Source organism: Poecilia reticulata, chromosome 16, assembly GCF_904066995.2.
Source record: "Poecilia reticulata chromosome 16, P_reticulata-male-v2, whole genome shotgun sequence".
Taxonomy (NCBI): Eukaryota; Metazoa; Chordata; class Actinopteri; order Cyprinodontiformes; family Poeciliidae; genus Poecilia; species Poecilia reticulata.
Window position 1 is genome coordinate 12,104,329 of NC_088845.1, and position 23,122 is coordinate 12,127,450.

At 34.8% G+C, this 23,122-nt stretch overlaps 1 protein-coding gene and 2 long non-coding RNA genes across 3 annotated transcripts; all 3 read right to left on the reverse strand.

Moving 5' to 3' along the window:
• Positions 1-454: 454 nt before the first annotated feature.
• Positions 455-7,201, reverse strand: LOC145555279 (uncharacterized). Its single transcript, XR_014091389.1, has 3 exons — positions 7,147-7,201; positions 7,030-7,067; positions 455-3,943 (listed from the first exon to the last, which is right to left on the reverse strand). It is a non-coding gene; the product is annotated as an uncharacterized LOC145555279 (long non-coding RNA).
• A 1,180-nt stretch (positions 7,202-8,381) lies between these two features.
• LOC103478121 (cell adhesion molecule CEACAM6-like) lies at positions 8,382-15,132 on the reverse strand. Its single transcript, XM_081597348.1, has 3 exons — positions 15,114-15,132; positions 14,130-14,414; positions 8,382-8,939 (listed from the first exon to the last, which is right to left on the reverse strand). Exons 1-3 carry the CDS (start codon positions 15,130-15,132, stop codon positions 8,635-8,637), a joined length of 609 nt encoding a protein of 202 aa, XP_081453474.1. The 3' UTR covers positions 8,382-8,634.
• Positions 15,133-15,877: 745 nt separating this feature from the next.
• LOC145555282 (uncharacterized) lies at positions 15,878-16,872 on the reverse strand. Its single transcript, XR_014091392.1, has 3 exons — positions 16,623-16,872; positions 16,474-16,543; positions 15,878-15,977 (listed from the first exon to the last, which is right to left on the reverse strand). It is a non-coding gene; the product is annotated as an uncharacterized LOC145555282 (long non-coding RNA).
• Positions 16,873-23,122: the final 6,250 nt, after the last annotated feature.

Consider the following 23,122-nt stretch of genomic DNA (forward strand, 5'->3'; position numbering starts at 1 on the left):
TCCAGATTGAAACAATTCATCCTCTTATCTTTCGATGGCCTCACCTCTTTTTCCTGCTTCAAGCACCTATGTTAGGACTTTAGTCTTCAGCTTCTGATGCCCTGTAACTTTTGAATGTATCTCTGCTTCTACACACCTCAGTGTGTACAGAGATGTGAAAAAGTATTTTCCCCATTAAAGATTTCTGTTTCCGCTATTTTGTAACACTTAAATGTCAGGCCCAGAAAATTTGAATTTGACATTCCTAATTTTAATTTTAATTAGGATGATTTTTGACACCATGTGTCAAAAGGATTTTACATGGTGGTGTAGTAATATAAAGTTCTGGTTTTAAACTTGCATTCACTCATTATGGTCATGAAGGTCTTCTCTCTTTGATCTGTGTGTATCACTTTTGTTGTTGTTTTCAGGACATATGATGATGAAAAAAAACTAACAAAAGTAAGGTGCAAAAGTTAGAATTTATTTGTAGATTTTTCTACAATATTTACAGCAACATGATTATATATACAAAATACACATTGGTTGAAAATAAACCTGCAGTCATCAATGTGCTTCTGATATAGTAATAGATGGATAACTGTCCTCTTTTCTTCTTTTCAAGTTGATATGGAATAGATATTCAACAAATTGTTAATAGGGTTGAAGTGCAGGCTTATGAAAGGGCTTTCAAAAGTTCAATTCACCAACAAGACATCACCTACAAGCTATTCTATCATCCATCAAGTCTGTTCCTTACAAGCAATGAAGGTCTAATGCAATACTTCAATAGATGTTTGAAAATGTTTATTTAGGGGGAAAAATCTTTATAATTTCCTTAAATACCCTGTTCACCCAATAATAAAAAAAGAAATAATAGTAAACACACAACATATATTAGGAAACACTTTTGGAGAAATATGACAAAATTCTAAAACCATGATTTTTCTGTTGTTGAGGAAAAATGATTATTTTTAGCGTTTAATACAGTTTAATCTTTCTTTGAACAAATTTCTTAATTTTGAACAGGTTTCTGCTAATGATTTAAAACAAACTATTGATGGGTAAGTATTCAGAGGGGAACTCTCACTGAGACTCCTGTTGTGTTATCAGAAAGGACAGGAGGCCACAAAATTAGCATAAGCAGGAAGGCCGAAGGCAGTATCATTTGGATCACCGTGGGAAAGAGAAGTTTACCCAGTTCATGGGAGATCAGAACTCTTCCGTGAACATCTGGGATGGTGTAAAAAACTAAATACAACATAGAATGTTTAAAACCACTATCATATAATTTGTAAGACATTTTTCTTAGTTATTAATAGCATGCTCTGATGAAAAAGTGTATTATCTAGTTTTAGAATTATTAATTTAGTAAATGATCAATGTATTTGAAAAGTGTATTATCTGGGACTATCAGAATCAAATGGAAATTGTGTGAATGAAAATGTTTTGTTTAAGTATTAGAAAATTGCTCAGGGTTATGGTGAATGGGTTTTTGGAAATGATTGTCTTAACTTTTATACTTAGGATTGAATATTATATTGATAAGTTAGAAAAAATGAATGTTACTCTATTCTGTTAATTTTATGTATTACTTTTTGGTTTATGGCAGGACTCAATCTTTTGAGGTGCTGAGTGCAGAAGAACACAATTGGGTTTGTGGAGATAAACCTGCTTCAACATTACAGGATTTTAAGATTTTTTAAGAAAAATAAATTTAAAATATGCAAGTTTTAAAACTTAACAAATTTGATTGAAATAGCTTAATTATAGTTTTAAAATTAATAACTTATTCTGGCCTAGTGACCTTTATTTTACAAATAGTTACAGCAGATCGTTTCCTAAGATCTTTTGATCTGCCCTTTGAGTGGGAAAATAAATCAGGAAAAGTTCTAGCTTTTCACACTGATCTGAAGCCATAAAAACAGCAGGATTTCAGGAGAAGCTCTGCTTCCACTTTGTTTAGATAATGATGATAACTGGTGTTGGATCTTGGAAACAAATGGCTTTAGAGAGAGGGTCAGAGACAGCTCCTGGTTGGATGAGCAAAGATACGCCTTATTTGAATCCTTGACTATAAAACTTTCTACACAAAGTAACAAATTAGATTTGTTCTTACAATTCTCCAAAGACGCGTCTTTGCCTTTTTTTTCTATCCTCTTTGTCTCAGGTAATGAATGTATGTCTCTGTTGTTCTGCAGTTTCTGTTGTAATTTCATACTTTGTCTCCCATTGGATTAATTTCTGCAATTCTGTGACGTCAACACACATTGTTGTGTTTTCTTGTGGCCACACGCGGCCGCCGAGAGGACCTGGGGTCCAACAGGAAGAGAGAGCCAGACTTTTTTTTCCAAAATTAACCAAGTCAGAGAAACTCTTCCTTAACACTGTCTTACATTTTCAATAATTGGAAACAATAATATATATTTATTTGTGTTTTCTTTCAGATGATCACCCATTGGTTCAAAAGTCAAACCTAGAAAAGGATTTCTCTTTTCTACAATTAGCTTGTTACTTCAGTACTTCCATGTTAGTATAGTATAAAAATAATATCACCAAGATAAAGTATGATCATACCTTTGGCTGTATTTATCACATTTGCCTAAATTTTGCTATTTACAGTCAATTTATTGTTGTTTAAGCAATAAAGGATGCACTTCTACATTAAGAAAAGACAACTAAATTACAACAACCTGACTGGATCAGTAATGCATAAGATTTCCAATTTAGACTTTTGAATTTACTAGGGGTGTAACAAACACCTTAACGAATTAATACAGTGTTGGTTTTTTTACCTGAATACATGAAGAATGTTTATGTGTGTAAGTAAGACTGCAACTTTAAAACATGACACCAAAACAAAGGACTCCTACTTGTCACTAAATGCAACATGTGTTCAGGTACAGCTGGGTTAGACTGTCGGAGTATCAAAACAACTATCAAGTGATTTTAACATTTTACTTTTAAATATGGCCACTGTATTATTTAAAATATGTTTAAACATCAGCACTGACTATTTTCTATTCATACACTGGCTATGCCTGCTTATTTTACTTTATTCATTAAAAGAACAACTATTTCCTGTCAGTTACGTACTTTTCACTTTAAGTTTTAGAACGTGATAAGTTCAAATTGATTTCAGAAATTTAGAATGATTCTTTGTTTACTACTGACAGAAATAATGATCTACTTATTTACCTTGAAAGAAACCTATTAAAATCTAACTGGATCATAACTTTAAAACCTAAATACCTACCAAACTACAATTTCTGTACTCCCAGAAGTTGGAGGATTTCTTTTTATTGGTGCAAAATAAGACATCTACTGTAAACTGAAAAGCTGCAGTTTTCTCATAATAGTGTCTGCAGACACTTCCTATTTTATCTTTGCACAACACAAAATGAGTATTCTTCAATGCTGTAATGATAAATTAACAAGATACATTGATGTGAAATAGAAATCAAGAGAATATTTGTATTGATGAATCTATTATATCTATGTAAGACTTAAGCTTTCTGTAGGAACATATCAGGATAAAAGGTTGATCAGACATGTGCAAAAGAAAAAAAACATGGACTGTAAAGAAAAGGTTGCTGCTCACTTTGAATTTACTCAAGTCATAAAATCAAAAGACAGAAATGGTCAGGTTTCTGACTTTCATTATGGGAGTGATGGTTAATCATGAAATGATAAGGTGCCAGAGAGAAGTAAACTATGCTTAAATTTGCTAAAGCAAAGCATCATGAGCCAGCTCTGGCAGCTCTGTCATCGTTGGTTTTTGCATAACAAAGCGTCAAGTTTCAGCAGAATTTGGTTAATCCAGGCAGCCAGCCTGTTTGGTTTCAGCTTCAGTGCTTCAATTTCTGTTCACCCTGATGTCAGCGTAGGTTGGTGAAGGGTGATCTGATTCCCTCTGGGCTTGCACATTTTTCTTCGAAAACTTAACATCTGCGTAGTTCACTTCCTGGTTAAACAATAAAAAATGGAGAAAAAAAGAAAAATTAGCATTGTTGAATATGAAAAACCAGCCGAATTGTCATGGTTGCATAAAATATAACAGACCATATTCCTCAAACAAGCATCAAATGAAATGCACCACAAATTTATTGAGTCACATTTATTTTTCCTGATTCAAATTCCAACATTTTGTGTGGTGATAAAGTCCCAGCTACCAGACAGATATGAATCTGTTATTCTTTCTACAAAAAATAACCTAGAATATATGGAACATAAATTTGTTACATATTTCCTACATACACCATTAGGATAACTATATTGTCAGGCCATCCTTCTGTGTTTAAATTGCTTTATTTTTTTTCTTAAGGTTAACAACTGGCACATTAATAGGTTACTTCAAATGTCTCAATGTTTGTTTGTTTGGTGTTAAAGTGTGCAGTTGCTCATAATTTTGCATATGGGAAAATATAACAAACATCAGTAAAAACTCTGACTTGAGCCTTGATAAAATGTTGCAGCTCTCTTACATCAGCAAAAAAAAATAGTTTCCATTTCATGAAAAAACTGTGGCTTGTTTTGCTTTGCTCTAAAGAATGTTTATACAAATATTTAACTATTGTAAAATGTAATAATATTTTGTGCATGTTGTATGTTGTGTGCATGTCAGTTGTGTGAAGGAAGGTCTCATGTCCTCTTTGAAATCTCTGGCACTCTATCCTAATCATGCAACCTCAGAATCAAAATGTTTTTATTGTTATTGTTCAGAAGCACAACAAAAATCATTGACAAAAGCACCAAATTAAATATCAAGTGGATATTAAAACCCTCTATTGCATGGCGTTGCCCACAGGCAACAAATCATATATCTGTACCTCGCGTTGCTCCTTTATTTTATTTTTGGGGGTTGATGATTTAAAATACCTCCAGACATATTTTTGTCCAAATAAAAGAGGTATTGAGGTTCATGTGACTTTTTACTTAGAAGAGGAGCAGTCCTTTACATGAAGCAGAGGTGCATGCTACACCTTGCCTCCTACTTGTAAGTTATACATCCCTTTTCTTCATGTTTAAATTTGGGTCACTCTAACTAAAGATATTTTTATATCTGTGAGTATGTAAAGAAGCATTGTATATCATCCATCCATCCATTTTCTTTACACCCTTGTCCCTCACAGGGGTCGGGAGGTGCTGGTGCCCATCTCAAGCTAACGTTCCGGGCGAGAGGCGGGGTCACCCTGGACAGGTCACCAGTCTGTTGCAGAGTGCATTGTATATAATTTCAAGACAATTTTTTTTATAATTTATATGCTAAAACTGTGTTTTTTTTGTTTGTTGCCTCAGGGCAACATTGCGCAGTTAGGGCCCTTCTGGTCATTCTAATGCGATGATATTCAATTGATTACAAAATAATTATTACAGACAATTTTTTGACTTTATTATTGACTAACAGCAACAGGAGATGGATGCAAGGTCATTTCATGGACAAAATGTGCATGGTTCATAAGTTGGGGTCATTCCTGAAGAAAACATGAGGATCCACTGTACAACCATTATTTCATTGTTTGTTTATCCTCAAAACTGACTTCAGTCCCAAAGGGTGTTAAGCTGGTCATCAATGAACTAATGGCCCTATTCCAAGGCAGGCAAAGACTGAAGCAATACCTGCCAAACCCAAAAATAGGGGTCTGCAGGGAACTTTGTATGACTGGTGCAGATGGTGTTCCTTACAACCTATACAGGGCGAGTCGTGCCACCACCAAATCTACCAGATATGGGAGCTGGTGGAAATGTTATCATTTGATTCTAACAAAGAATCAGAACTACTAACTCTTACAAAAAGAACCTGCAGCTTTAATATTAGTCACAGATGTGAATCTGGTCAATGCAACCCATAGATAACATATGGTGAGTATCAGGTACGCCAACAATCAAGTGCCAAAAATGTGATAAACACTCTTTTTCACATTAGCAAGCAATTCCTTCCTGATGTTTAACATACAATAGGGAAAAAGACTGATTTCAACATTCCTAGTGATTCTAACTCTGCCAAACATTACACACATACAAACACACAAATGTTTGTTTTAGTAATTTGCTCAAATGTGCCATTCATTAATGAAAGTTAATTGTTTATTTTATATTTGGTGAGTTGGAACCATGTCCGATTTGTTTTTGTCAAAAAAGTTTTTTTATGAATATAGTTTTTGTTTGATTTCAACACCTCATTTCACTTCTCATAATCACTGTAGAAAACTTGACGTTTTAGACGCCTTGTAGTGCAACGTTGCCCTGAGGTAACAAACCCAAATCCGGTTCTGAGAGGTGTCAGGGTCCAATTTTATGATTGATATGTAATTAAGGGCCAACAAGCTCCCAAAGAATGCAGGAAAATATTTTTTCCACCAAAAAATAAAAAGTCATGGCATAGAGGGTTAAGACATTTTTTTAAGTAAATTTAGAAAAATATCTCATTAATTACTAATGTAAGCTATAATGGAAGCCATGACTGCAGTAAATAAACAACTTTTCACCAACAAACTTACTGTTGCTGCAAGTAAATGCAGAAAGTCAATGACTTGAAGAAATCTGCTGGTTTCCTTAGAAATATTTTTTTTAACTACTTTGAATAATTAATTGAGCTTGCTGTATTGTTTCATCACTAGGATTAATTGGGAAGCATGTGCGACTGAATTGAAAATATTTGAAATGTGACATGAAATGACATTTGTTGTGAAATAAACTGAATTGAATTACACTGGAAGTGCAGATTTTCAAAATTTTCTAAATAGATACATGAAGGGTAATTTTCCTCAACTTTCACTGCTACTTCAGACTGTGAATATTTCCGCATATCTTTAAAACAACATGCTATGATACAGAAAAGACAAGAAATCTAAATCCAAACATGAGGGTTGTCATTCATTGTATTTTTGATCAAAAATGTTTTAAAATATTTTTAAGAAAAACTGCTTTTATTTTGACAGAGTATGTTCTTTCAGGTAAGCTCAAATATTTTAAATTCATCATGGCAACCATAACATGCATTAATATAAAAATAATCTATGAAAATTTAATAGAATTGATCATTTTTACCTCATTGCTGTTTGCAGCATTAGCTCGTCTATTCCCATCTATGAAAAAAGGATAAATTAAAGTAAAATAACAAATGCTGAATTAATAAACATACATGCACAACTGTTACACACCTACCTGTAGAAATATTTCTATTTGAGATTTTCCCCCGTTTTCTGTTGAGACAAAAAAATGAAAATAGAATAAAGTAGATAAATATTTATAAATATTCAAGAAACACTATTGTCCTGTCCTGTTTTTTATAATAATTCTCAATTATATATAAAATAATGCAATTACAATCACAAAATTAATATTGTTTTATACCTGTAATTATCTTTAATTATTTAATAGGATACAAATGACAGTAAATACAGTCAAATCCAAGATTATAATTATAACTACAAAACAGCAGCAGTGCATTGACAAAATATAGAAAGCACATTTTTAAGGAATAATCTAAGCATATCTTAACTGTAAATTATTAATAATTATAGAAGGCTGTGTTTTATTTTCAGAGCTTTTTTCCACTTACTTTTTTTTAAGTATGAAGTAGACTCCAAGAACAATTAAAGAAACGCATATTACACAAGCAATTACAATCCCTGCAATGGCTCCAGGTGGTAATGGGTCTCTTTCTAAAAAGCAATAAAAAAAACATGTTTACAATGCAAAACTGTCAAGTTACACAATGCCTTGACAAATGCAAGCAGGAAATAGACAAGAATGGTGCTAGGAAAACAAATATTTTTACTAATTAAGACAATGATTCAGATTCTTTTCTACTGTGGACTAACATAGAGAAAGAATTGGAGATCATGAATAGCAGCACTGAAATAATTGGCACAATCAAACCTATTAGAAGGAATGATATTGGTAATGCTTGCAGGAGAGAGGGAGATAGATAATATACTGTGGTTAGTTGTATCATAGACATCATCTAACACCTCCTCCACTGAACCAACCTGCTTATTTAAGAACTTGTAACTTAACATCTGTATGGAATAAATGACCCTTTTTAGTTTCCTACTGATCTGTGTATCAGTGTATAATGTCTGCAGGTTTGTGAGCGCAAATGGGTGAATGTGTCTGTGTGTAAAGCACTTCCATAAGTAAGGATGACTGGAAATGCTCTTGACAAATTCATTGTTTACCATTTTAGATGACATAAAAAAATTTCTTGCCATTCCAATAGAGATAGATGACTGTTATAGACTTGCACTGTTGGGATAATTTTCTTCTAAATAGACAAGGACCCTGTCAGAGTTGATGGTTAGATGGAAATAACTCAATACAGGAAAATCCTGGAAAAACCTCCTAAATGTAGCAAAAGACTCGTCACTGGGGAACAGCTTCCATCAGGACAACAACTCTCAACATACAGCCAGAGCTACACTGTAAACATTTCGATGAAAGCATAGTCATCTAATAGAATGGCCTAGTCAAAGTCCAGAAACTAAATTCAATCTACTCTGATTAAAATGTGGTCCTACAGGGTAGAGGGAGGTGTTGAAAACAATTACACATTTGAGACTTTTATCTGTAAAAGATTTTGAAAGCTGTTTCTCTTCTTCTTTATCAAAATGCGTATAGTGCGTATGTCACGGAAAGTACAAATAAAATATTTTAACGTTTGTGACAGTGATGTAGCTTACCTTCTGTAGAGGTACCCTCGATAGAGATAACTAAAAGTTGAGATGTTTGATTTCTTGAGGTTCTGCTGTTAAAGGCCTGACAGCTGTAGTTTCCACTCTGATTCTTCTGAACATTGAGGAGTTCGAGCTCAGATCCAGAACCAGGCAGAACGTTTCCATTAAAGAACCACTGAAAAGTGGCAGGAGGTCTGGAGTCAGATGAACAAGACAGACGGATGTTCGACCCTTCTGGATATTTCTGAGAAGGTGGTTCTAAGTTGACTTTTTCTGGCCCATCTGTAATAATAGAGAACAATTAATATTAACTAATTCAACACATTAACACAATAACCAGTTTTCTTTGTGTAGTGTTTGTCATTGAGACAAATATTACAAATGTGATAATGAAGCACATACTCAAAATTTATTGGATGAACAATGTCATTACTGACATGATTAACTGATAAAGTTTTATAAATATGACAGGCAGACTCTGTCTCGGCATTGGGAGTGACGTACTTCCTGCCGGCGGCAAAGCGTGCTGCTAGTTGTTTGAACCCAAACGATACTGTGAAGAAAATATCACATTTTCTACTTTAGTTTGATTAACTATTGAAGTGAAATGATTATTCTGATTTCTAAAAAATGTGCTTCTTATATTTGTCCAAATTATCTAGAAATAACAACAAACAACAGCTATTAAGCTCCAGAATATTTGCTATTGTTTCCATTTCAAAAGAAGCTTATCATATACAGGTCTTTCTCAAAAAATTTGCATATTGTGATAAAGTTCTTTATTTTCCATAATGTAATGATAAAAATTAAACTGTCATATTTTGGATTCATTGCACACCAACTGAAATATTTCAGGTCTTTTATTGTTTTAATACTGATGATTTTGGCATACAGCTCATGAAAACCCAAAATCCCTGTCTCAAAAAAATTACATATCATGAAAAGGTTCTCTGAACGAGCAGTTAACCTCATCATCTGAATCAACAAAGTAACTCTAAACACCTGCAAAAGATTCCTGAGGCTTTTGAAAAACTCCCAGCCTGGTTTATTACTCAAAACCAAAAGGCTGTCATTGACGCCCTCAAGCAAGAGGGTAAGACACAGAAAGAAATTTCTGAACGGATAGGCTGTTCCGAGAGTGCTGTATCAAGGCACCTCTGTGGGAAGGAAAAAGTGTGGCAGAAAACGCTGCACAATGAGAAGAGGTGACCGGACCCTGAGGAAGATGGTGGAGAAGGACCGATTCCAGACCTTGTGGGGAAGCAGTGGACTGAGTCTGGAGTAGAAACATCCAGAGCCACCGTTCAGAGGCGTGTGCAGGAAATGGGCTACAGATGCCGCATTCCCCAGGTCAAAGGTCAGGCCACTTTTGAACCAGAAACAGCGGCAGAAGCACCTGACCTAGGCTACAGAGAAGCAGCAGTGGACTGTTCCTCAGTGGTCTAAAGTACTTTTTTCAGATGAAAGGAAATTTTGCATGTCATTCGGAAATCAAGGTGCCAGAGTCTGGAGGAAGACTGGGGAGAAGGAAATGCCAAAAGGCCAGAAGTCCAGTGTCAAGTACCCACAGTCAGTGATGGTCTGGGGAGCCATGTCAGCTGCTGGCGTTGGTCCACTGTGTTTTATCAAGGGCAGGGTCAATGCAGCAGCTATCAGGAGATTTTGGAGCACTTCATGCTTCCATCTGCTGAAAAGCTCTATGGAGATGAAGATTTCATTTTTCAGCACATCCTGGCACCTGCTCACAGTGCCAAAACCACTGGTATTACCGACCATGGTATTACTGTGCTCAACTGGCCTGCCGACTCTCCTGACCTGAACCCCATAGAGAATCTGTGGGATATTGTGAAGAGAAAGTTGAGAGACGCAAGACCCAAAACTCTGGATGAGCTTAAGGCCATTGAAGCATCCTGGGCTCCATAACCCCTCAGTAGTGCCAGAGACTGATTGCCACGCTGCATTGAAGGCTGCAAAAGGATTCCCGACCAAGTATTGAGTGCATAATTGAACATAATTATTTGAAGGTTAACTTTTTTGGTATTGGTATAATACACCCTGCATCTTACAGGGTAAAAAGACGCGCACATTGCGCAAAACTCTGAAACAGGAAAAGCGGGACATAAATCGGAGCGACGAACTAGATGTGAATTATGGCATAAAAACAGAGAATCCGACTCTGAATAGTGAAAAATCAACACATGATGTGAAACACATGACGATTAGGCGGCGCAGCAGGTAATGAGTGAAAATTACTGATGGTCAATAAATGATAAAATAAATGTAGCAACAGGAAAGAAACTAAAGTGGACATAGCAATAAACCAAGAGAGGATAATCAAAGGAAACTAAATGGAAATGAATGAAGAACAAAATGCAAGAATAAACTAAGAAACTAAAGTAAACACAGAGGAATAAACTGGTATGGCAAGACCTTCTGATCAATAATTAATACAGAGAACTGTATGGCAAGAATAAACAGACACTATTTCCAGATAAAAGGTAAAATGATATTGCTGAAATGTCATGGGTTTACTGAAACCATATCTAGTACTGAGAATAAATATATCTTACAAACCAGACCAAATTTCTGTCCAGTAAAACTATTAATCTATAAATTAATAGACAGGTCTATATAAAGATATAATCCCTGTTTCTGTCTCATATTTGTATGGCATTAAAAGGATCTTTAGTTTTTCCACTGAAAGCTCTGGTTTGCACAATAAATGCCATGTGGGTGAAATTTTATGGATGATACTCTGATGTCCCATTCTCCTGAAGGCAGCACAGAGCTGCACCACCAGAAACTGACAAACACTGAAGAGAAGAAGAAGAGCTATGATTAATGTAGTTACAGTTCTATCCATGTTTTAATGTTGCAGAGCTCAGTCGGTTTGCAAATAGTTCAAAGTTTAAACTGGCATGTTGTTCACCTTTTATCTGGTCATTTTGTGGAATATTTAACAACTAGAAAATGGCAAAGAGTAAGAATATTTTTTCCACTCTGATTGGCTGCTGTTAGGCCTACAGATTTTAACTTGAATATTCATTGCATTTTTCATAGACACCTGTGAAAATAATTTCTATTCCCATGGCCTTTATGTTCTCTGGGAAATTATTTTTGATTATAAATACAGAAACAAGCATAAAAATTAAAACATCTACAATAGAGATAGTAATATTAATAATAAAATAATAGTCAGTGCAAAGTAGCCTGCAAATTCTTAGGTGGGGGGCGGTGAGGGACCTGGATAAAGGCTAGGGGGCGCTGGGCCGAAAAAGGTTGAGAAACGCTGATGTAGATGAACAACTTTCAACTAACAGAGCTATTTTCCTAAATAGAAAAATTCAACTGCCTAATCATCATTCAACTAAAGGTGAATGATGCCTTTAATTTTAGGAAAACTATTGCAGAACTTAACACATTTTTATGAAAATGTCAAAATTTGCCAAGAAACGTAAAGAAAGAATCCTAAAACACATACTTAATTTATCATCAAAAAAAGTTGATTTGGGTGTTAGACACACTAAGTATTTAGAAGGATATAGTAGTACATTTTTAAAAAATTGGAATAACGCTTAAAACTGCAATATTTCTTTACAGTAATTCCAGAATATGAAACTCATTTTATATGGAATCGCTTTTGTTTCTTTGATTAAGGCTTACAAATAAAAAGAAATAAACAAAATTCAGTATCTCAGGAAACTAGAATGGTTTGAAAAAGATAATTATTGGAAACTCATGGTCTCACACCCAAATCAGCTGAACTCAAAGCACCTTAACCTGAACCTTTGAACTCTCTCTCACTCTGGGTCAGAAGGTTTTGAGCAGTGATCTTACTCCCCCATCATCAAAACAAGATCTCGATGAAAAACTGATGCAACACTGGATGGAAATAAATCTTGTGATATTGCAGAAGCTTATTGAAAAAATGCTCCAGTGAATATGTGCTGTAATCAAAGTTAATGGCAATCCAAGGAAAAATTAGTGAGTGACCTTTAGTCCAACAAATTTAGTCCAATAAATTATATGGAGAGAAATTAGTTGTCAAGGCCCCATTTTTGAGCTTTTACAAAGATGTATGTCTTTGAAAAAACATTTCTCCATGATGTTATATGTTAGGGGAAAAATGGACTGTCTACCTTAAATAACTACTACATGATAACTACAACAATATTTAAAATATTAATACATTTTTAAATAAAGGTATTGGACCTAAGATCACACAACAGTGAAGCTTTTGAAAGGCTGAATGGAACTGACTACCAACAACTCTGAAGTGCATGAACCAGAAAGGAAATGAGAATTAAATAAGTATAAAGTTACCCAAGAAGGTAACTTCATATACTTTGAGCTTGGTCTGAAGTATACTAGCCATGTTCCTAACTAATGTTTTCCTACACAGCCTTCAGAAAACATTGCCATATCTCTGCACCTTTCTTTCTGGTGTTGTCTCCTCACATTTCAGTTTGCAAATGTCTGACTGCAGGTTGTGGGGAAAGTTACCCGTTGAGCTCATCATTCACGTTTTTATGCTTAAGAAGATACAATCCCCGTTTACTTTTCCAACTCGTCCTGCCTTCCACAGGATCAGATTCAGATCTGATTAGATTTCATCTTCTGGCAACTTTTTGAGATATTAATACATAGACCTCAGAAAATGAGTAATTTATCCAGCTGCATGGAAGAAAAAATTATTTCATATTTTGATCTCTATAAGAAGTTTGCCTCTGGCCTCTGGTTCAGCATCAAAACAACTTGGTTGTAGAAGCTTAATGACTTCAACACCTTATCACTTCTTTACCTTACACAACTTTTTGTGCTGCATTAAAAAGTCTCACTAAATCTATAGAGCTTCAATGCATTGCACTTAAGTGAACAGATCTTAGTGATATGTGTATTGCCCAGTTATATCGTCATTAAATCTGTAACATATTGTGCAGTAGTAAGAAAGATGAATGAGTGAATTTTAGCTCCATCTTTCTACAGTGTGGGTTGCAGTGTTGACATTTTTGTCTTTTTATGTTACTAAAAGGGCAAAATGTGTCAGATTATGATGTAGCTACAATCATGGTGGCTACATGATTATTAATGTAGCCACCAATGACTAACAATTTGGGTATATATAGACCATGATCAAAAAGGTGATGAGATTAATGTCTGACCCTTTCTTATGATGTTCTTGTGATGGATCCACTTTTATTTATACATTGTCTGGACCATCTGATACTAGAAACAGCAAAATGTAAAGAAAATGTAATTTTAAGTAACAATAAGAAATTACATATATTTTGATGGTGCAGATACAAATCTTAAAATAATTATGATAGCCTGATAAGAAGTATTAACTAGATTTCTAGATAAATATTTTCAAATAATATTGACATTACAGTTCAGTAACGTGAGATGGTAATTTGATCTCTGATGGCTACAGCATATTTAAACAGATGGTAAATGAGTAGATGAATAACTTACAATAAACAGAGATGTTTACTGGGTCACTGATGATGAAACTGACAGGATTAGACACACGACATGTGTATGATCCCTGGTCATTTCGGGTCACATTGGCTATAGTCAGAGTGGAGTTTCTGTCTTTTTTGTTGATCTGAACTCTGTCACTGACTGTAACCTCAGAGCTGCTGTTCATCCAGAGGAAGGAGAGAGAAGATCCAGAGGAGGAGCAGGACAGACTGACTGAGCTGTTGAACTCAATCAAGTTGGCACTTAGTGGGGAGACTCTGACATTGGACACTGGTTCTGTTGGAGGAAACAAAGTTATCATCAAATACAAGAGTCAACAATCTCTACTGTAATCATGAACCAATTCAGTACAAACCTTGACATGAGAGAAATTGTTAAATAAAAAAAACTAATGAATTTACATATTGTTCATGCTGAATACAGCCTTACTCCTCCTCAGTTAACATTTATGCTTTTTGCTTGAATTAAGTGCTTTATGTAATTTTCTGAATAGTTTTTAACAACAAATTTGATTACTTTTTAAATCAATTCTATATAAATCTGTGACAATGTTTAATGTCTACAGTTGTGAAAATGTTATTCTATGATATTTAACTCCCATTTTAAATCAACTTCCATAAAATCATGTCAGTTTTACTCTGCAACACTAATCAAAAAATATGACAGGTTGGAAACAAAGGATAGTAAACTAGTACAGCTTACTATTGACAAGGAAAAATCTCTAACCAGGAAACTCTACCATGAAAGTTACAGGAAATATTTACTCTGCTCCCTCTCACTTACTCTTCTCAAGACACTTTTTAGACACATCAACAGAAAACCTTTTTTATCAAAACTGCTTGACAAACATAAGTTTGAACTCATGCAGCTCAAAGCTATGTCTAAGTAACAACACAACTGACAAGTTTCTGAGCCTTTCTGAAAGGTTTCTCATTTTATTTTGACCAATGTCATTTTAAATGCTCTGAAGGAAACCTGATTTGTAGCAGACCATTCCACTAATTTCTTAATTCTTACTCCCACAAAATACATTTAAAATAGTTCAGAGCTCAGCATAATAGTCTGCAGCTCTCACTTGTTTAAAGGGTTATAAGATGGATAGAGGGTAAAAAAAATTAAATAAATTGCAGTGAAACTTTAGAGACCGAAACATGTTAGCTGAATCTTGGATTTTAACATCCACTCACCATAAACATCCAGTGTGGTTTTTCTGATTTTTAGGGTCCCTCCATCTACAATTCTAACTTCATATTTTCCACTGTCATTGAGTTTTAGATTCCTGAGTTCCAAAGATCCATTAGATCTGAACAGAGTGAACCTGTCTTCATATCCTGGTCCAGGTGTGTCTCCAGTAGTCTGTGATAAAACTATGAGTTTAGGTCCTGAACCAGGATCAAATTCCCACTGAACTGATGAAAATGGTTTTGCTGTTGGATTCAAGTTTGTCATGAACGTTACTGTCCCTCCAACAGAGGCATTCAGAGGACCATCTGGTAACACATCAGATCCATTAGATAAACCTGGAAAACAGTTACAAGTATAATGCAGCATTAAAATAGCTTAAAAAGTCATAAAACAAATCTGGATAAGAGAACAAAAGGTTAGCTTACTGTAGAATGCAACAACATTTTAGGTAAATTTTAATCATTTTGAACTGTTTAGGGATAAGGTTTAGCTGGTTGTTACACTATAAAAATCTTGATTTAGGCTTGAAAATATTTTATTCAAATGACTCTCTTACCTATAAAAACCACAACCACGACAAAAAGCAGTCCCAACATTGCTTTGATGTAAACCTGGAGATGTCAGTGTAAGAACAGCTCAGCGCTCGAACTGAAACTAAGAAAAGCGTTGCAATGAATGGTAAACCCTTAGTGCTGTAAATTATCACAGTAATGAGAGCCATGTCCCTGGAGTTAAAAAAAAATGCTAGATGGCTCCCTCCTGTGGTGAATATATTTTGTGTGTGATCTGAGCAGATAGGTACAGTATATTTCATAAATTAAACTACTTCAAAAGCGGTAAAGAAGATCTCAATCTAATAAGAATCAGGTTAGGTTTACAGAGTATTCCACACTTTATTTAACAAGTTCAAACTATCCTTTTTCATAGTGATTATAAAGTTATATTAGTCAGTTGTGATCATGGGCGGAAATCTCACCACCACCACCACCACCCAATCTTTGAGAAATCTAGAATTATCCCCCACAAATAAACATTGAAAAGGGGTTTGCATTTAAACAATATCAATATGACAAGGCAAAAGAAACAGAACGAGATAAATCCGCCTTTCGTCTAAGAAAAATAAATAATGAATTTGTAGGTCCATACCCACCATTATTAGAACAAGAGCCGCTAAAGAAAAACATGGAGCAGGAGTCAGGAATGGATAACCAGTTCAGCCACTGTCAACGAGAGGAAGTCGTTAGTAGTCAGCGAATCCAGGGGTTGGATGAATAGATATACTGAAGGGGGGAGGCTTACTAGGAGCAGATGGAAGTTTCTTTCAGGAGCAGGGAAGGATCCAGGGGCAGCGTGGAGAGGCGATGAACAGTTGGAGGGCAGACAGGTAAGTCTTTCTGAGTGGGGAAGCGCTCTGGCGGCTGACAGCAGTCTGGGATTAAACAAACCACGGGAAACTATTTCTCGAAGAACTCCGGAGGAATCCAGGTAAACCTGACGAGGAAAAACACAGGACGTGATTATCTTGGGAAAATGCTCAGAGGGCCTTTCTCTGGAACGATTCGTTACCAAGGTAAACAAACACTCAGGCAAAGAAGTGTCAGCTCGCCGCTTCTTAAATATCCACAGCATCTGTCAGATAATGTGCCTCAGGTGAGTCTCTGGGTTCAACCACACGCTTCTCCAGGGGCTCTGCTCCTAGGCGGCATCTGATGGAGGAAGTGGGAAGCAGCAGGTTCCAAAAACAACAAAAAGAAAAAGAAAACAAACCACCGATCCTGACACTATCTACTTGTTACTTGTTTAAAATATAGCGACTTAAGAAGTTATAATTTAAATAGCCCATAACTTGTATTGGGAGTCATTACAATAAATCAATGTATTTGAGGAATTTTATTAGGAGGAGTTACTCATTAAAACTTCTTTTTATTTAGAACCTTACATTTTTGTCAAGGTGTAGTAGAGATTAGATCAGTGAGACTGAACAAAACTTGTATAGAAGCAACATGAAAATTCTAGTTTTACTTCTCAACAGTTTGCTTACTGAGAAAAACACGTTTGATGTGCATTATTACTACACCGTGTTCCAAATTATTATGCAAGTGATATTTTCTCAGATTTTCCTAAATGGTGAATACAAATTATGGTCAGTATAATTTTCAAGTCATGAACTATTAAATAAAATTTTACAGAACAAACCTCCCAATGAGAAGAGCATTTTTTCAAGGGGCCGACCAGCTCTCTCCACATGATTTCAGCCCAAAACATGACGCATGACAGTACGATAATGCTTCAGTTTTCATTAAATATCTAATGTTTTCATACCTTGTCATATGGCACTGCACTATCTGATGATTTTCGTCAGCAGAGGGATCATTTCTCTTTCCCACATTGCTTGAAACCTGTGGCCTGCTTAATAATGTGGAACACCTTTCTTAAGTAGATTTCCTTTAATTGAGCTCACCAGACAAACTAATTACCCAGCTCTCTGAAACTAATTATAGTGATTGAAATAGCCCTGACAGACAATACCATCTATAAATTTAATACCACAACAAAAAATGTAATCTTTATGACACTTTAATCCAATTTGCATAATAATTTGGAACACGGTGTAGTCATTTTTGGTCCTGCAGCTTGAATGTGGTTTAAAAACTTTTTATACCACATTGCGTTGCATTTCAATGTAACTTTGCTGACCCCCGAACACCCCCCCGCCCAAAATTGCTCTTAAGAAAATGTCCTGTTTATTGCCCCTCCCACCAAATAATGAGATGGGATTTACTCCCATCCATCCATACATCCATTTTTTGAACACCCTTGGCCCTAGTGGGGTAAGGAGTGTTGCTGGTGCCTATCTCCGGGCGAGAGGCGGGGTCACCCTGGACAGGTCTCCAGTCTGTTGCAGGGGATTCCAAAAAAAAAAATCTTGCTTACAGCACTGCAAGAATTAAATACCATAAGACAAGGGGCTGGTTCCTAGCCAGCATGTATGGATGAGACCCATGTGGATTTAATGTAGGCCACATGGTTAATAGCTGACCATCATAATATAAAATTGTATCTTAAAATAAAACACACAAACTGGCTAGGATATTGTTCACAGTGTTGTGTAGATGTCTAATTCTGAGAAATTAGATAAATACCTGAGAAAATATAAGGCAAATCTTTTTTATCTACTAGAGATGTTTTGACCAACATTTGATGCAAAACAGCTTGTTTATTGTACCAGTGAACACTTTCCTGTTCTATATGTATCAAGTTTTATTATATTGTCTAACTAATTATGACTTGATAACATTTCTGTGTTGGAGAAAATGACAACTGAATCCAAAGTTCACAAACTCTCAGAGATCTGATGGGACTGTTTCATACAATCTACCCAGTTTTAGGAAAAATCATGTTTTCAGTATCTTGTTGAAGTGAATTTATGTTGTTATAACAAAATCTAAACAAGAAAGTGATTAGTAATATACATTTAGTAACATACTAAATGTTTAGTATATTATTAAATGCTTAACAAGCATTTAGTATATTGCTAAATAAATATTTAGTAGCACTAAATGTTTGGTATATTAAACATTTAAACAATATTAGATGTCTAATAATATACTTTTCTGTTACAGATTTTCTGCTACATATTTTTATCTACAGACATTTTCTGTTATTAAATTAGAATAATGTAGAAAAAACTAATGAAAGCCACTACCAAATGTCATGTTATGTAAAATTCCGATAACTAAAGCTTCAAAATCATTTGTTAGTATTCTTTTGCAGTTATATTGCAAAAAATAAAGACATAATCTTTATTTACAGTAAAACTTGCAATGCTTCCTTAGAAAAATTACGCATTCAAGTAGATATTGTATCCGCTTATATTTATTTAGCATGATTTTTTTTCCCAAAGTACCTCCAACATTTAAGCTGGAGAAGCTTTAAATGCAACACCTCTTCCTCAGATATTTTCTGCTTTTTCCTGTTTCATTATTGAATATCTCACTTAAGTGAATTATTTTGTACCTATTTTGTCACATTCTTGCAAGCATGATAGTAAAAGTTGATGTAACTCTTTAGTAAAGGCCAACATTTAACCAGAAAATTGCTAATAAAACTGGTACAACTAAAAGACCAGATAAATGAAAGTTTACTTTTGTTACATTTTATTAAAATAACGTTTTTTCTGTTTGTTGTCAGTCTGTTCTTGGAAATAAAAATGAATCAATGAAGTCTGTGGTCATCAACTGTTAAACAGCACCTCCCAGTGGTGAAACTGGGTTTCTGCAGTGTCGAGAAAAGTCGAGCTCATCCCACTTCCCCATGCTGGAGATTTTAGTTTAATAGTAATAATAAATAAAATTACCTTAGAATTAATTACACAGGTGACATCAAGACCCAACAATAGAGTCAGACGGTAATAAAATGAATCTGGTTGTGTGTGTTGTTGTTGTGTCCTGCAAACTTTGCTTTAATTCTACTTTTTTCTATTTAATCATAAAAAATCATAGTCAGGCAGAAAGAGAGTCATGAAACAGGAAGAGCTCATTTCCTTAATAAAGAGGAAGTTTCTATCTTAATTCAGGCTAAAAATAATTCAGACCATTCCTTATTTTAAAGCATTAAAGGTTTTTAAAGAATAAAATCTAAACATGTTGAGAGATTGGATAAAACCCAGAGTAAAATACTTAAAATAATGACTTATAATTATGCCAATAATTAATATTGGTTTAACCAGTGGTTGATGTTGATTTGATTATAAGAATATTTACACTTACTCTTACACTTGTGGAAGTACTTAAAGGTGAAACAAGAAACTGTAACATGATATCAGATAATTAGAATAATGGATTATCATTGGTTTCTTTTCAGAAGTGTCTGTAATAACTCACATTATGATTATAATAAGAGTAACTAATAAGTTATGGTTATTATAACATTATAAATGAATGTTAAATCAAAAAGGTTATAAATGTGATTTTGACATTGAACTTGAAAAGGTGTAAAATGTTGTAAATGTAATTAAAGGTCACTGATGTTGTGTTGAAGGTAGATGGTAGGTGGAAGGACAGGGGAAAAGGGGAACTGATAGGATAGCGGAGGTGACTAAGGCCTTATTGCTAAACTTCAAGAAAAGGTTGGGCAGGAAACAGAGGTAGGAGGAACTGTTGAGCAACTTGGGGACATTAGAACAGACATCAGGTCATGAGGTCTCCAGGGTGATGGATATGAGATCATCTGTCCAAGCAGTCAGCCAATGAGATAGGAACAGCAACAAAGCTAGCCAATGCAAACGCACCAAAAGGTGGATAAACCCTTTATAAGGTGGGTGCAACAGAGGAATCTTTGGTTGGATCCTTCAGGCAGCTTCGAGCCAAGACGGAGATGGACAAAGAACTCTGCAGCTGAAGAAGAGCCGGGGCCACAGAACCGAAGACTGTTCTGCACATGGGGACCAACCCGTTAGCCCCGCAACATGTGGCTTCAAATCACACTTCTCTCAACAGCTGGGTTCAGACCCCCAAAGACAAAGACCAAGGCAAAGATGAAGATAAAGACGAAGATAAAGACAAAGGCAAAGAACAAAGGCAAAGAGGAAGAACTGGTGCGTTCCTTCCGTGGGACCAGGAAGATCGTGAGACGAGGAGAAGGGAGCTACAGAGCTGCAAGACAAGCAGCTGAGGACCGCTACGCGCATGAGGAAGTCACCCTGATGCCCGAGACTTGCCGCTCTAAGTCAGTACTCTTCCTGTACTGGGAACCTCCTGCTACTGCAACACCTTCTTCATCATCAGGCCAGTTCTGGGGTTCAAAATGCCAAACTCTGTCCGTCTCTTTCAAAGTTTCCCTTTTTAGTTCTCAGTGTCAGCATTAGGGAAAGATAGGCTAGATTATTGATTTTACTTATTTGATTATTTCTGCTAGTGAATTAAGCTGTACTGACTCTTGCAAAAATTGCCTTACTAATAAAATAATTAGCATTTAAGAAAATCTAAAAGATGTTGTGGACATTCAATTAATGAGTCACCTTAAAGTTCTTTGATGGTTGTGAAATAGCTATGAAGTTTGATTCTGGGAGGAAAAAGTAGAAATGTTTTATAGGTTGCTTTTAGCCAAAACTAAAATAATGACCTTGGGACTTAAATCTAAGTCACTAAATTTAATCTAGCCGTTAACAAGTGCCGTTATTTTAGGAGAGGAGCTACCGTTAACAGGAGTGGTTGTAGGGGTTATGTCGCTGTGAGGGCTACTCAGCGGATTGCTCCTCAACTGTAAAAGGTCATAACTTCTGGATCGAAGGTAGTCAGAGCTAGACGAGTCCTTTCCGACCCCAGTTTAAACAGATAATTCTCCACAAACTATTGCTAGGGTAAGACCCGAGTTTCTGGGGGTTTTCCGGACCTGTTGGACAGAGAACTGGGCCGTAGTGAGTCCAAAGAGTTGTGAGGAGTGGGCGGGACTTACTATTGGGTAGTAACAGACAGCAGGATAAAGCTGAAAGACATTTTACTGTGACACAAGTCCTAAAACATGAAGCTGCAGATTTGACATTTGAGTCACTAAGTTGAAAAGTTTAATAGAGATATTTAGGCAAAAGTAATGTTAATATAGGGATCCACATAAACTTCTACCACTTTGTTTTGAGGCTCTTTATGACTTCATGGCATTTTAGTTCAGAAGAAACAATGAGCTGAGTCCAAAGTTTACAAGAACTAAATGATTGATGCCATAATTATGCTCAATAAATATCTCATAACTAAACCTTTCTTGGTAACACATACGTAAAATAATATTCAATGTAAAAGGTCTAAAATTTTATGTCGGAGTTTAAACGGCATCATGTATTTTATTGCTAATCTAAACCAGATTAGCTATTTGATTTATCTTTTAATAGAAATACACCATATATTTTATCAATATAAATATTTTTTGTAATTTCAAAAGTTATAAATAAATAAATGATACTATCACTCAAAATAATTGTATGGCACCTTTAAACAGTTTAAGTTTCAAGTCTGATAAATATTTTAAAATCTATTTAAGCAAATTAAGGGATTTTCTGGTACTGATTAAAGTTGAATATTTTCACTTATTTTCACTTTAGAATTCAACCATGAAACACTGTCATTAGTGTTAATGAGACTGAAAGAATAGAAACACTTAAATTTGTCGATGATTAATACATTTTTACTTCCAGCTGTTGTCACTGGATCATATGCTGTTAAATTATTCAAAAGCCTGAATAATTTGTCAGATCAGTTTAATTTCACAGAGAAGCTTGCTTTTTTACTAAATAAGGTAAGCACCACTCAAAATACAATAAAAAAGTAAAAAAAAATATATATATATATATATATATATATATATATATATATATATATATATATATATTGCATTTCATCTGTCTTTATTAACATTGTATTAAAAATTATCTGTAATTTTATTTAAATCTATAACCTTTAATTGTTCTCCTTCTCAGTAATCAATACATAAATATTTAGTGGAATTACAACCATCAAAACCTTCACTTAATGAAATAGTTTTTAATTTGATGATTTTTGATAACAAGCTCCAACTCTTTGAGGTTGCAAGGCTTTTTTGTCTTATCAGATCAGATTTGTAGAATTTGATATAATGTCCATGTCCAGTTGTTGAATATTAAAATATGACAGTTTTGAACTTGATCCATGAACATATTCATATTTAATGCCCATTTTAAGAAAATCAGCAGACAAAATAGGGGAGTTAATTGAACTCCACCATATATATATATATATATATATATATATATATATATATATATATAT